Below are 15,706 nucleotides of genomic sequence, written 5' to 3'. Positions count from 1 at the left end.
ATTCAAGGCCAATCAGTCTGTGGTCTTTGGCCCCTGTCCACCAGTCAAAAATTTTAATATTTTATGTTATATCTATTTATAGATATAGATATTTAGATATATTTACCTATGTGTTTAAATATATGTAGATATATGTAAAAATCTATTCAGCCCCATTGTTACCAAGGCATAAAATGGAGTAAGAAAGAAATATTGAGTGATTTTAAAAAGAACAAGATAATCAAAGGGGATCACAAAAGTACATGGGTGGAATAATAGAAACAAAAAATAACCTGTTAAAAAATGGGCAAAGAACTTGAATAGACATTTTTCCAAAGAAGACATACAAATGACCAACAAGCATTTGAAAAGATGTTCAACATCACTAATCTTTAGGAAAATGCAAATCAAAATCGCAATGAGATACCATTTCACAACTATTAAGATAGCTACAAGATTAAAAAAAAGGAAAAGAAAGAAAGAAAATACCAAGTGTTGGCAGCTATCTGGAGAAATTGGAACCCTTTTGAACTGTTGGTAGGATTGTAAAATGGTGCAATTACTTTGGGAAACAATATGACAGTTCTTTAAAAAAAATTGCCATATGATTCAGCAGCTCCACTTCTGGACGTATACCCAAAACAATCGAAATATGGTCTCAAAGAGATACTTGTACACCCATGTTCATAGCATCATTCACGACAGACAAAAAGTGGAAGCAAACCAAATGTCCGTCACTGGATGAACAGATAAATTAAAATGTTGTACGTACACACAATGGAATATTATTTAGCCTTAAAACGGAAGGCTAAATTCTGACACATGCTACAGCATAGATTAACGTTGAAGACATTATATGAAGCGAAACAAGCCTGTCACAATAAGACAAATACTGTATAATTCCACTATATTAGGTATCTAGAGCAGTCAAACTTATAGAAACAGAATGTAGAACAGTGATTGCCAAGGGCTGGGGGGAGAAGGAATAGGGAGTTATAATTAAATGAGTTTTTTAAATGAGTTGTTGTTTAACAGTGTTTCAGTTGTTCAAGAAGAAAACATTTTGGAGATTGGTTGTACCACAGTGTGAAAATACTTAATACTACTTAACGGTACACTTAAAACTATTAAGACAGTAAATTTACACTTTGGATATTTTACCACAATTAAAAATAAAAATATAAATTTTTTAAAAGCGCATGGGTAGAAGAAGAGAGGACAGTGCAATTCAATTGGTCAGGGAGGAAATGTAGGTAGATTTTATGAAATAATGTTAAAAATAATAGTAATGATAGCAAACTTTGAATGAGCACTTACCATGTGCCAGAAGCTGTTCTAAGAGTTCACAGAATCCTTGTAAAACCCGTCCTGTTCTCTCTCCCCATAGATAAACTGTAGCCTGTGTGCCTGAGACTAGCTAGACATCCAGCCACCAGTTGTCACCCTTTAACGGTCACTTGTATTCCCCAGGCTTTCAACATGCTGTTCCACAGAGCCATCGAGCAGGCTGACAAGGTAGAGGACACGCCGGGACGCATCTCAGTCCTGACCGAGAGCATCACGCACGCCGTCTTCCTCTACACCAGCCAGGCGCTGTTTGAGAAGGACAAACTCACCTTCCTGTCCCAGATGGCTTTTCAGGTAAGGAAATCGGTCACTCAAAAGCAGCCCCAGAACCAAAGTCACGCATCTCTGTTTATTATGTACTGCTGCTGAAGTGAAGTTTTTTTGGAAGCTCTTCGCAGCATGAGGAGAGTTTCCGTTTCGCAGAGGGAACTTGGGCATATGACAAACTGCTAGTAGGTCAGGGTGCACTGGCTTGGGTGGGTTTGCACTTTGGGCAGCCACATCAGCTGTCATCCTGAAAAACAGGTCAATGAGACATTGGCCTCACCTTCCCAGGTCCTGTACAGACCTCCCAGGTACTGCCGGGGAGTTCCTTGGAGAGAATCTCAAGCTCAGCTTTCCAGATCTGAGTGCCCCTAGGAGATTTTCAGAGCCCCTTTAAAAAACAGTGAATGCGTGAAGGGAGCTCCACATTTCACGCTCCTAACTTCAGTGAGACCTACTACCCTTTTACTCTTTTTGATGTGGACTTCTGCAATAGATTCTGTTTAAATAAAAGTGCCCGTGATGAGAAAGAAACATTGAGGACCACATTCCTAGATGAAATAAGAATGTGGTCCTTTTATTAGTTCATTTACTGTATAACTTTTTCTATCAGTTCAAATTGTGATGAAAGATGTCATTTCTTTTGTGTCCTCCCAAGTGCCTTGCTCAAAGAAGGCATTTTAAAATACCCGCAGTTCAGGGAGATCAGCACGGTGCCTTGTGACCACCTAGAGGGGTGGGGTAGGGAGGGTGGGAGGGAGACGAAAGAGGGAGGGGATATTGGGCTATATGTATGCATATAGCTGATGCACTTTGTTATACAGCAGAAACTAACACACCATTGTAAAGCAATTATATGCCAATAAAGATGTTAAAAAAATAAATAAAATGAAATAAAATAAAATACCTGCTGTTAATAGTGATAAATTAGCACTTCTTTCAATACTTTTGGTATTAATAGATTCCTTTGGGTTAAAAAAGTAATATATGGGTGTAATCATTTTATAATGTATGTGATAAACAGGAGTAATGCATTACAAAACAAAATTTTTCTTTTCAGTTTTCTCCCAATTTTATTGAGATATAGTTGACACATGACGTATTATGTGTTCAGTGTGATGATCTTATATATGTATATGTTATGAAATGATTACCCAATAAGTGTAGTTAACATTCGTCACCGTACATAGTTACATTTTTTTTCCATGATGAGAACTTTTAAGATCTACTCTTCTAGCAACTTTCGAATATACAGTACAGTAATGTTAACTATAGTCACCGTGCTGTACATGACATCCCAGGACTTATGTTATAACTGGAAGTTTATACCTTTTGACTAGCTTCATCCATTTCTACACCCCTCAGCACCCACCTCTGACAACCACCAGTTTGTTCTCTGTATCTGTGATTCTGTTTTTTAAGATTTCACATAAAAGTGAGATCATACAGTGTTTATCTTTCTCTGTGTGACTTTTTTCCTTAGCATAATGCCCTAAAGGTCCATCCTTACTGTTGCAAATGACAGGATCTCCTTCGTTTTATGGCTGAATAATATTCCATTGTATATATGTGTGTACATATGTATACATTATACACGCACACGCACACATATATATACCACATTTTCTTCATCCATTCATCCATATATGGACACTTAGGTTGTTTTTATGACTTGGCTATTGTAAATAATGCTGCAATGAACATAGTACAGATATCTTTTTGAGATAGTGATTTCATTTCCTATGAATATACACCCAGAAGTAGAACTGCTGGATTCTGTAATAGTTGTAGTTTTAATTTTTTGAGGAACCTCCATACAATTTTCCATAGTAGCCACACCAATTTACATTCCCACCAACGGTGTACACATCCTCACCAGCATTTGTTCGTCTCTTGTCTTTTTGCTAATAGCCATCCTAACAGGTGTGAGGTGATATCTCATGTGGTTTTAATTTGCATTTCCCTGATGATTCGTGATGTTGAGCACTTTTTCATGTTATCTGTCAGCCGTTCGTATGCCTTCTTTGGTAGAATGCCTATTCAGTTCCTCTGCCCATTTTTTAATCAGATTATTTGTGGGTTTTGCTGAATTTTTTGTGTTTATACATATTGTTCATGAACAGTAATGGACCAGGGATGATAAAACATGACATGCATACACATGCGTGCACATCTATTTAAAACTTCTTTTTAGAATATCTAGATAAATTATAATCTATCTGAAATACTGACAGTCTACATAAGTCAAAGCTTCATATATATTTGGACAATTTCTTGTGTGTTGAAATAAATCAAATTGAATTAAGAAAAATTATCCAATAAGATATTTTGATACATGTTACCACCCATAATGCATTTTGAAAATATCTAGAATTTTTAAGTAGCACAAACCTCAAACATTTTACCTGCTTAATTTTATAAGGTCTTACAGTTTTTATGAGGAAATTAGAAATATGTCATTTGTGCCCTCCACTCAAGTGTTTTATGGACTCCTTAACAATTCTGTAACCAGAATGTCTAAAGTTTCAGTTCGTGATGTGTTTGCTTAGTTGTATCTGTAAAAGAGCAATTTCCAGTTTTTCTCAGCATAATCTCCCATATAAGAAAAATCTTTTATACATCTTGCAGTTTATTGGATACAATTTCTATACCAGGACTAACTTACAATACTAGTTTTACCTTTTGTTTAGTAATTCAATCCATTGTCATCTGAGGCTTTCTCAATTTGTATAACAAGTTTCAAGACAAGTTTGCTCTAACGGTAGAAGGCTAAATATGAAAGCATATTTCAAATATGCTGCTAATAAGCACGGGTATTAAAATTGAAATAAACCAGGCTTCGTAATTATTTGCTATTCGATTTCCAATCAAGATTTTGAGATCACGAGCATAATCTGAGATTCCTTATTTCAACTACAGAGCAGATATATATCTATAGGAATTCTCAGAAGGCTTACTTCTGTCTGTTCAATCATATCTATTAAGTGGTGACTGCATCCTCGATTTTGATGCAAGCCAAATGACCTTTTCAATTTTGTGTACTCTCAAGATTTTGCTGAGAAAGAAAGAGATAGATCCTCTTGAATTGGATTTCCTGCTTCGGTTCACAGTTGAATATGCTTACAAGAGTCCTGTTGACTTCCTAACTAATCAGTCATGGAGCGCTATTAAGGTATGTTAGGAACATGATTTTTCAATTGCTAAATCTTGTTTCAAATCTCTGTTCTCTAAGATGTAGAAATGTAGTTTAAAAAATAACAGGTGATATACACCATTTCCATTGTAGATATATGCTATCTTTAATTTTTTGAAGAACTTCCCATACTCTTTTCCACAGTGGCTGCACCAATTTACATTTCCACAAACATCTACTAGTTTCCCTTTTCTTATTTGGAAGTAAAGGAACTTGTGACCTATTTATGGATGGGAAAGTTGTTAATAAATATGTATAATGTATAGGACCTTTGGTTAAAGTCGAGGAATATATTGGGTTGGCCAAAAGGTTCATTCGTTTTTTTCTGTAAATGGCTCTGGTAGCACTTAGTTGTCTTTAACTTCATTCAAAACCATTTTGTTAGATTGTATGTGACAGCTGTCATATCAGTGTGCATTTTAAAAAGAAGACTTATCGGGCTTCCCTGGTGGCGCAATGGTTAAGAATCTGCCTGCCAGTGCAGGAGACACGGGTTCGAGCCCTGGTCCTGGAAGATGCCACATGCCTCAGAGCTACTAAGTCCGTGCGCCACAACTACGGGGCATGCGCTGTAGAGCCCGTGAGCCACAACTACTGAAGCCTGTGTGCCTAGAGCTCGCGCTCTGCAACAAGAGAAGCCACCGCAATGAGAAGCCCGTGCACCGCAACAAAGAGTGGCTCCCGCTCACCGCAACTAGAGAAAGCCTGCTCGCAGCAACGAAGACCCAACGCAGTGAAAAATAAATAAATAAATTAATTAATTTTAAAAAAGACTTATCAGAATTGGTGAATCTGGGGCTTCCCTGGTGGCGCAGTGGTTGAGAATCCGCCTGCCAATGCAGGGGACACGGGTTCGAGCCCTGGTCCGGGAAGATCCCACATGCCGGAGAGCAACTAAGCCCGTGTGCCACAACTACTGAGCCTGTGCTCTAGAGCCCATGAGCCACGACTACTGAGCCTGTGCGCCACAACTACTGAATCCCACGTGCCTAGAGCCCGTGCTCTGCAACAAGAGAAGCCACCGCCATGAGAAGCCCACGCACCACAACAAAGAGTAGCTCCTGCTTGCCACAACTAAAGAAAGCCTGCGTGCAGCAATGAAGACCCAACAAAGCCAAAAGGAAATTAATTAATTATTCAAAATTGGTGAATTTTTGTGTAGCCATTTTAATATTAAAGTTGGAAGAAAAAAAGCAACATTTTCAGCATATTATGCTTTATTATTTCCAGAAAGGTAAAAATGCAACCGAAATGAAAAAAGAGATTTGTGCAGTGTATGGAGAAGGTGCTGTGACTGATCGAACGTGTCAAAAGTGGTTTGCAAAGTTGCATGCTGGAGATTTCTTGCTGGACGATGCTCCACAGTCGGGTAGACCAGTTGAAGTTGATAGTGATCAAATTGAGACATTAATTGAGGACAATCAACATTATACCACGTGGGAGATAGCTGACATACTCAAAATACCCAAATCAAGCGTTGAAAATCATTTGCACCAGCTTGGTTATGTTAATTGCTTTAATGTATGGGTTCTACATAAGTTAAGCAAAAAAAACCTTCTTGACCATATTTCCCCAAGCGATTCTCTTCTTAAACGTAATGAAAATGTTCCGTTTTTAAAACAAATTGTGACGGGTGGTGAAAAGTGGATACTGTACAGTAATGTGGAACGGAAGAGATCGTGGGGCAAGTGAAATGAGCCACCACCAACCATACCAAAGGCCGGTCTTACTTCATCCAAAGAAGGTGATGTGTATATGGTGGGATTGGAAGGGAGTGTCCTCTATTATGAGCTCCTTCCGGAAAACCAAACGATTAATTCCAACAGGTACTGCTCCCAATTAGACCAACTGAAAGCAGCACTCAATGAAAAGCATCCAGCATTAGTCAACAGGAAACGCATAATCTTCCATCAGGACAACGCAAGAACGCATGTTTCTCTGACGACCAGGCAAAAACTGTTACAGCTTGGCTGGGAAGTTCTGATTCATCAGCCGTATTCACCAGACATTGCACCTTCGGATTTCCATCTTTACAAAATTCTCTTAACGGAAAAATTTTCCATTCCCTGGAAGACTGTAAAAGGCACCTGGAACAGTTCTTTGTTGAAAAAGATAAGAGTTTTGGGAAGATGGAATTATGAAGTTGCCTGAAAAATGGCAGAAGGTAATAGAACAAAAGGGTGAATACGTTGTTCAATAAAGTTCTTGGTGAAAATGAAAAATGTGTCCTTTATTTTTACTTAAAAAACAAAGGCACTTTTTGGTCAACCCAATGAATAATCTTTTTTCAGTTGACCTGCATCTAGTTTCTTTATTTTGTTTTCTTTTTTATAATATTTCTCTGCTTTTTCAAAATAGTTTTGTTAATTTATACAGCAATATAATAATTTACTGTAATTGTAAAATGTTTAAGCAGAGCAGAATGCTGTAGAGGAAAAAGTGGTAGTATTCTTCAACCCCAGTCATCAATCCTTATTCCATTTTTCTGTTAGAAGATCCTATTATTAAAAGTTTATTCTCTGAGGCTCTGGAATTCCTCAGAGATGCTCATCATAAGCTAAGTTTCACCCTACTCTTTTTTTCTAAAGCAGAAACATTTCTATGTATTAAAAATAACTATGTTCTTCCTTATTTTTATAGTGCGTTTAGATTTTTTTAAATATTGGTTTGTCTGCGTGGGCTCTTCGCCGCAGCGCACGGGCTTCTCTCTAGTTGTGGCGTGCGGGTTTTCTCTTCTCAAGTTGTGGCGCACGGGCTCCAGGACACGTGGGCTCTGTAGTTTGCGGTAAGCAGGCTCAGTGGCCCCGTGGTATGTAGGATCTTAGTTCCCCGACCAGGGGTTGAACCTGCGTCCCCTGCATCGGAAGGCAGATTCTTTACCGCTGGACCACCAGGGAAGTCCCCTAGGGTTTTTTTTTTTTTTTGCGGTACGCGGGCTTCTCACTGTTGTGGCCTCTCCCATTGCGGAGCACAGGCTCCAGACGTGAAGGCTCAGCGGCCATGGCTCACGGGCCCAGCCGCTCCGCGGCATGTGGGATCTTCCCGGACCGGGGTATGAACCCGTATCCCCTGCATGGGCAGGTGGACTCTCAACCACTGCGCCACCAGGGAAGCTCTAGGTTTTATTTTTTAATAGCATTTTTAATTAGATTATTACTTTAGAATTACAAGTTCAAGTTCAGTTGTGTATCAGTCAGGCTCTCGGCAGAAAACAAATGGCACATGAAAGTGTGATTTTTAAGAAAAGTTGAACAAAGAGTATATCTTTATAATATGGGAATAAAGATGAGGGGACAAACCAGGGATGGGGATGGGAAAAGGTAGAAAAGGGGCAGTTACTGAAACTACTGAGAAATGAAGTTATGGGAGAGAGCCTACCTTTGGAACCTGTGGCATTCTGTAAAGAAACATAGCCGCTGCCAAACTATGTCACCACAGGAAAGAGCTGGGGAAGAAATACCCTCGCCTCTCTTCTCCAGCCCTTTTGCCAGTGGTTCCTATTGGTCAAACCCAACCAGGCCAGAGAATCAGGGAGCTTTGTTCAAGCCATCCTTAGCAATCGCCCTCTTTGCAGGGCAGGAAAGGGTACAGAGTAAATCTAGAGAGGAAACAAACACTATCCAGCACAAGTTACTTACACAGGGTTTGATACATTCATCTTTATGTCAAACTCAAAGCTATTCTACACCCCATTCCCATCTGTTCCCCTACTGTATTACAGGCAATAGCCCTCATGGAAGAGTTCCAAGGCCTAGACCGAGATGTGGAAGGATCAGCGAAGCAGTGGAAGAAGTGGGCAGAATCCGAGTGTCCAGAAAAAGAAAAGTTACCACAAGGGTGGAAGAAGAAAAGTTTAATACAGAAGCTGATTATTTTGAGAGCAGTGCGCCCTGACAGAATGACACATGCTCTCAGGTGGGCGCAGTTAGCACTTCGGGAAATGCAAGTTAACCTAGAGGACACTTTGTCTTAAGGACTAGAAGTATCTGGTGGACGTGTCTATGGTTCATGTTCATGAAAAGTGATTTCTGCAGAAATTTTTATACTGCAATCACTACTTGTGTTCAAATCTGCTAACATTGAACAGTGTGCTAGTCTGTCGGCAGACTGAACGTATTCTTCCTGAAAAGCTTAATTCTGAAAGCAATAGGGGAAACAGGGAACCTATGGAAATATTCTAGGAAGAGAGCTGGCAGAGTTCAGAGGCCAGGAACGTGCATTACCCAAGTGTGATTCCCCTTGTTTATATTTAGAGCGGCCCTTTGGCTCCAGAGATTTTGCACATCAAACAAAAAATGAATGCCTTTCGTGGATTCACTCATAGTCCTATAACTTTACAACCAACAGGATTTAAAAGCAGAAATGCCTGCCTACCTCTTGGTTTAAGTGTCCCTTTCCTTTGCCCTTTTGGCTCCTAAATGGTAATACGGTGCTTAATTCTAATTTGAATTCAACAGTCAAAGAGTTCCCAGGTTCCTTCCCTAGCGAGCTGCTTTTTTGTCAGCAGCATTCACTAGCCTCAGGTTTTCTTCCTTGGCTTTGTCTGTTCAGCCTATTTTCCCTTTGCAGAAGCCCCCGCCACACCCTACTTTACAAGTTAATTCTGTTTAGTCGTCCTTACTTTCTGCTAAATCTGATGCTGCTGGCAAATAATCCCTGCTTAATTGAGCTTCCCTGTGTTAGAAACACCCCAAAAAGCATTTGTATATTCATGAGAAGCCCAACAGGCTGGAAAATTGCACTGTGGCAAATCTAATGAACTGTTAATAAGTAACGGGGGCTCTGGCAGGGGATTTGGGGGATACAAAGCCATATGCAGGCTTTGGATGGTTCTCAGAGGAGAGTCTCGGTAGACCCCCAAAATGGAAGGTAGGCTTCTGATTTTCAGAGCTTCTAAAGCAGGGAGGGATTTCACGGACTCAACTGCATAAATCTAGTGTGGGTTCGTATTGTCATTCTTACAAAACATCTCGTGTAATAAACATAGTTTGCTTCCTTCCCGTGCCTGTGGTTTAAGCTGATTCACGCTGTGACACATTTCAAGGTCAGAGGCACTGATCCTCTCTTTGGCATTATTCTTTTTACAGGAATTTCGTGGAGGAAAAACTGGGTACGAAGTATGTGGAGAGAACCAGATTGGACTTAGTTAAAGCATTTGAAGAAAGCAGCCCAGCCACCCCAGTATTCTTCATCCTCTCCCCAGGGGTAGATGCCCTTAAAGACCTAGAGATCCTCGGTGAGTGGCCGGGAGGCTGGCCACCCAGCCCTGCCTCTCACCCGTCGCCAACGCAGCCTTCCTTTCAGCTCATAGTTATCTTAGTTGCTTTTTTCTTTTCTTTCTCATTTGTTGGAGATTGAGTGTATGGAAAATGTAAGGTTAATAACACTGTAGTCTGGAGAAATGTTTAAATGGAACATTCCTCCGGTTGGCATAATGCAAGTTTCTTTTGTACTGTTCTCCACCTTTTGACTAGATGAGGGCCAGAGGGCAATTTTCTCCATGCTCTTGTAATCTTGTGCGCCCTGTGACTAAATAATGGTCATTAGAGCAAGCCTATTTGATTGTGAAAGGCACTGTCGCTTTGTGCTTTGGATTACTATCCCCCACGACCTGCACGGAGAATTCCAGGTTAATAGAGCTGTGACCTGACTGTGCGGGATTCAAGCACAGCTTCACAAGGTGAGGGGCTCCTGCATTTACCCAATGAGCCAATCCGGTCAAAAAATGATGTGATATCTACCCCATGTTGCTCCTTTTCATGAGGGCAATGCTTTGCTACTCCTGCAAGAGTTTGTAAAGCTGGGTAACAATGCTTGCCATCTATCAAAATGTCAAAAGCTTTATTACCACAAAACCAGAGGAACTGATTTCCATAGGTTTTGCTAATGCTTGTGAGGAGGCAGCTGTTGAGAGCTTGAAATCATGCTTGTTGAAACGACAGAGGTTCAGTTTGGATTCTTCAGGAAAGTGACCTGGAAGGTGGCGGCAGTAACCACAGATGGACATCCGACCACAGGATTTCAGACTCTTCTCACCTCTCCTTGGTTCACTTTTCCTCTCGCCATGTTGTGTCCTCCCACAGGCAGAAGACTTGGGTTTACAACTGACTCGGGAAAATTCCACAATGTGTCTTTAGGACAAGGTCAGGAGATGGTGGCAGAAATGGCCCTGGAGAAAGCTTCCCGAGGAGGACACTGGGTCATACTCCAAGTGAGTAATTACGTTTTCCTGAAAACACTGGGAGTGAACACGGACGGGCAGTGCAGAGCACCCCTGCCCAGCGGGAATGAGCCTTTCACACAGCACACGGTGATCTGCTGCTGGGGGGCATGGCGTTCTCTCAGCAGTAATGACACCTCCAAGGGTGACAAGGAGCTCTGCTGACAAGGATGACTACCATTTTTTGAGGGATTTTCTAGCCATTGTGCTTGAAAATTTTAAATATTATAGGGAGCCCCATCGTTCTCCTGACTTACGGATATCTGGAACACTCCAATAGTGCTTGAGGACAGACTGGCTCGTATGGAATACTAAGACGGTTGTCACAGTATCTCTCATTTGCATGTGGCTTTAAAGTTGACACAGTGTTTTTTCATATCTCATTATGTCACGTAACTCTGACTGCCCGTAACTAGTTGTGTCTTATTCCCTTTGCTTATAAATTAAGGGGTTGAGTACTTGGTCCCTTTCGCCTTTCTAGGGCTCACATTTTATGGGTCTATGATTCTACAATCCAGTGTCCTTTGGGGTGGTTCCCTTCACTGGGGATTCTAGTGTCGACCAAAAAAAAAAAAAACAAAAAAAAACCGGACAACGTGAGAGCTGTGAATTCAGTTTTATTTGGGACTTAATGAGGACCGTAGCCTGGGAGACAGCCTCTCAGCTCTGAGGAACTGATCCGAAGAGGTAGCAGGGGAGAGGTCAGTATCTATGTGATTCTGGTGAAGGGGGTACATGCAGTCAGGCACACATCTCGGCTGAAGGTTGCTGCTAGCCACGAGGAGCAGATGTTTCCATTCATGATTTTAGTGCTCTTCTAGGTATGAGAAGATGCAAGGAATTGAGCTCATAAAATTTTCTCCCGAAAATATCTAACTATCTGAAGGCCTGTTCTACCAGATTTTCCCAGAACACAGAACGCCTCATTCCTGATCTCTGCCCTGAACTCCTTTCAGGGTGTGTTGAAAGTCAGCCACTGCAGTGGCTAGTGCCTTTGTTCATATAGAACCAGATGGCGAGTGACATTTTTTAGTTTGTACTAGCAAGAATCCGGGCACCAGTGGAGCCCAGGCAAGCTTTAGGGGGCACCTAGGGGCCGAGCGAACTCCAAGCTCACTCCTTCCTCAGCAGGGTGCACCAGCTGTCTCAGCAGGTCTGGAAATGGCCATTTGACTTGCAGCACAGTGATCCCAAAGGTTCTTACTTATATGTCAGGCTCTTTACTAGGCAACTTGTAGGATACATTATCTCTAATCATCACAGCAAGGTTGCAAGGGGAGGTATTGTCATCCCATTATAAAGGTGAGAAAACTGAGCCTCAGAGTGGTTTGGAGGGCCTCAGGCCACACAGCAGGAAAGTGGCAGAGTCTGTCCGCCAGCAGGCGACGTTCTTTCCGCTAGCCCACACTGCCACCCTCATGCAAATATGACATTGGCCTTCCTTAATGTCTCCAGTATCTGGGGTTGATGCATTCTGCGTTTCTGCTTGAAATAAAATTGGATTCACTGAGAAACTGCCCGGTGTCCAAGAAGAATATAACCTTCTGGGAGAGTAAAACCTACTGCTTAGATGAGACTTCAGTATGGGGACTTGGGATGGTGTGTCCCTTCTGAGCCTCACAGAGTCAGACGGGTAACAGTGGAGGTTTTGTTTTTCCAGAGATAGCAGTTGTTGCTGGGTCCGTTGGGTAGATGCTGAGCTCTCCCCACAAAAGAGAACGTACTTTGTGAGTTCTCATGCATCCGGCGGCTCAGACTGGAGAGAAACTGGGAGGGGTGCAGTCCTCCTCAAGAGAACATAGTGGTCAAAGTAAAATGTTTCTGTTATTTTTATATCTATGCTGCGCTACCCGTCGCCCCCCCCCCCAAAAAAAAAGAAATGCAAGTTGTAAGTTTTACCCTTAAAAAACGTCTCAAAAGACCTTATTTGGTGTAGGATCTCCTTTTGGGTATCTATTTTAGACCTTTGATTTTTGTTTCCAGTGGTAAGCCGGTAACTTAGAATGTAACTTTCACTAGTTCTCTCCACACATGGAATAATTGGAGAGGAGAGACTATCCCAGGCTTTTTGGCAGCTTCTGAAAGTTTCTAGGATACATTTGATTGGCAGTTAAAAGAGAAGCATTCTTTGACGAGTGAGAAGCCCAGCATAATAGGAACTTGTTATATTGTTTGTAATTTACATTAAATTCTGTCAGCGTAGGCAGATGATGTGTATGCACATGTTAATGAGTTCCTAACCAAACTCTGCGCTGGTCAATTACTATGATCAGAGATAGCCCCTCTAAGGATATTTAGTTGGCGTTTTATCAGAAACCCACACTCCAGAGAAAACTATCGCTAAGGTAGCAGACTGGCACGGTCTTTGTCTCAGAGGCACACCAGATGATTTGTGAATTAATATAATGGAAAAAAATCATTTTTCATGGGCAACATGGGTGGTTTTCAAGATACGTGTATTGGCTAAAAATGTCGCACAAACACTGCTATCCTTGGACAAATGGCCGCAAGAATCTAGCCAGTCTCAAAGCCAGTATCCTCGAGAATGGTTCCCAGGCTGGATTCCAGAGAATGCCAGTGTACAACGATGGCTCACTTGGAGATTTTTCTATTCCCTGACTCCAAAGTCACTGTTAAAATATTTTTACGTTTGTTTCATATACTAATGAGTAGGAGTTTGAGTAGAGGAGATTTCCGTCAGTAACAATGAAGTAGGGGATCAGGTGCATTTCTAGCCTTTAGTTTTTATACTTGATTAAACTAACCCAGATAAGTCTTAGTAATTGAGTTTGAACTGTAACAAAGAAAAGTATCAAGAACTCCATCTCAGAAGTGATTGGCGGGTGTTAGAAGTAGGTGAGTGTTAGAAGGAGATTTTGTTTTACAAAGGCAAACTGTAGTGATTTGGAGCACTTAAAGTGTTCAGTGTTCAATTCTGACTTGGTTTATTTTTTTTCCCTAATGCGCTAGTAAAGGAAACTTTAAACCGTGGTTCTGTGAGTTTCCAACTCATTCATGTACAGGAGAATGTTGTAATCCTATAATTTAAGTAATGTACTTCAGTCTCACAGGAATTCTAAACCACACTGTTTTTCAGAATGTCCATTTGGTAGCCAAGTGGCTTGGAACCTTGGAGAAACTCCTTGAAAGATTCAGCCAGGGAAGCCACAGAGATTACAGGGTTTTCATGAGTGCTGAGTCTGCACCTACACCAAATGAACATGTCATCCCTCCAGGACTCCTGGAAAATTCCATCAAGATTACTAATGAGCCCCCCACAGGAATGCTGGCCAATTTGCATGCTGCACTCGACAACTTTGATCAGGTAAGAATGCAGAAGCAGCCTGGTCTGACACTGAAGTCCAGGTCTTCTCACAAGACTGTGAGACCTAAAACCACAGCCACACGTGTAACAAGAATGAACCACGTACCTTTCTGAGGAGCTTGCTTATTGAAGACAAACATGGCAGACTAGTATCTCTAAAACCATAGAAAGAGAAAAAGCCATTGTTCTTATTGACGTCGTTGAGAAGATTGATGACGCTGATGATGACGTGGCAGGAGTTTTAGTATACGACTTAATATTTTGATCTGGTTTTGATATTAGTCAATTTAAAGCCCTTCTTTTTAGATTATATCCATCCTGCCTTCAGATTTACATTTTCATGTCCTTCCAAAATAAAACAAATAAATTAGTACCTTTATAAATTAATGACAGTTCTATTACCATTAGTCTGCTTGTTCAAATTACCACATCTGTCTGTGTCATAATCAAGTCTGTCAGTTTCCTTTGTTGCTATTTCTCTGAGCTCCCATTCCTTCCTCTAATTTCTTAGAAATCCTTGATAAACAGCATTCTTATTAGGAGAAGTAGAATAAGCCCAAAAGAGGAAACGCGTATGATGTGGTGATAAATATTCAGCCTCCTGTTAGAAATATTATTATCCTCTATGAAACATGCCCACATGCTTAACTTTTTCTCTAGGTCCCTCTGGGCTAAGATGAGAAAACCAACATTATGAAGGCATTAAAATAATTGGCCACCTAAGAATATAGTTTTGAAGAATACAGTTAATTGCTCAATTCAATAATTGAGTAGTTTGTGCCTGTTTACCCAATGGGCTGTGTAAACAAAAGGCACTCAAAAACTCTGTTGAGTCTGTTACATGTTTGAAGTATCCTTTTTTGCAAACTAAGACAGGCATGTATTTTATCTTCCCTCAATTTATAATTCCTGGCCATCTGTGACATTCTCAAGCTCTCTCTCTCAAAGTAAGTACAAAAGAGGAGTTTGACGTATTTAAATAGGATTTATCCAACTTCCCAGAACAATTGTCTTTATTTGTGAAAAGTGAGCAGTTCATGAGTAAACAGGCTTCAGCCCAGTTGTCCTTCAGCTTTTTTTTGGTAAGCATCTCTCTGATAATCTGATAAAACTATGGATACTCTCCCCAGGGAAATGCACACTAAAAAAACATTGTTGCATACAATCATAGGGATGACCAGATCCCCCAAAGCCTATGCATGAATTCCTTCCCCAGTTAAGAACAGCATGTTCTAGTTTACTTATGAAAGTATCAGGGTTTTTTTTTTTTTTACTGCTTCTTAGAAAACCCCTTACAATAATTGGTTACATTTATTGAAAAGGGTCTTAAGAACTTCAGGAGGGAATATTTCTTATCTACTGGAAAGGCTCTGAAATA

The 15,706-nt window shown here is 40.8% G+C and overlaps 1 protein-coding gene across 1 annotated transcript in view; it reads left to right on the top strand.

Moving 5' to 3' along the window:
• DNAH11 (dynein axonemal heavy chain 11) overlaps positions 1 to 15,706 on the top strand; it is a 313,588-nt gene that overhangs the window by 273,667 nt on the left and 24,215 nt on the right. The window contains 6 exon segments of the mRNA XM_060020402.1: positions 1,450 to 1,620; positions 4,640 to 4,762; positions 8,505 to 8,698; positions 9,871 to 10,019; positions 10,867 to 10,994; positions 14,101 to 14,328. Coding sequence (XP_059876385.1) covers positions 1,450 to 1,620; positions 4,640 to 4,762; positions 8,505 to 8,698; positions 9,871 to 10,019; positions 10,867 to 10,994; positions 14,101 to 14,328 — 993 coding nt within the window.

Source organism: Delphinus delphis, chromosome 9 (genome assembly GCF_949987515.2).
Source record: "Delphinus delphis chromosome 9, mDelDel1.2, whole genome shotgun sequence".
Lineage (NCBI taxonomy): Eukaryota > Metazoa > Chordata > Mammalia > Artiodactyla > Delphinidae > Delphinus > Delphinus delphis.
This window is presented reverse-complemented; position numbering and strand designations above follow the sequence as displayed.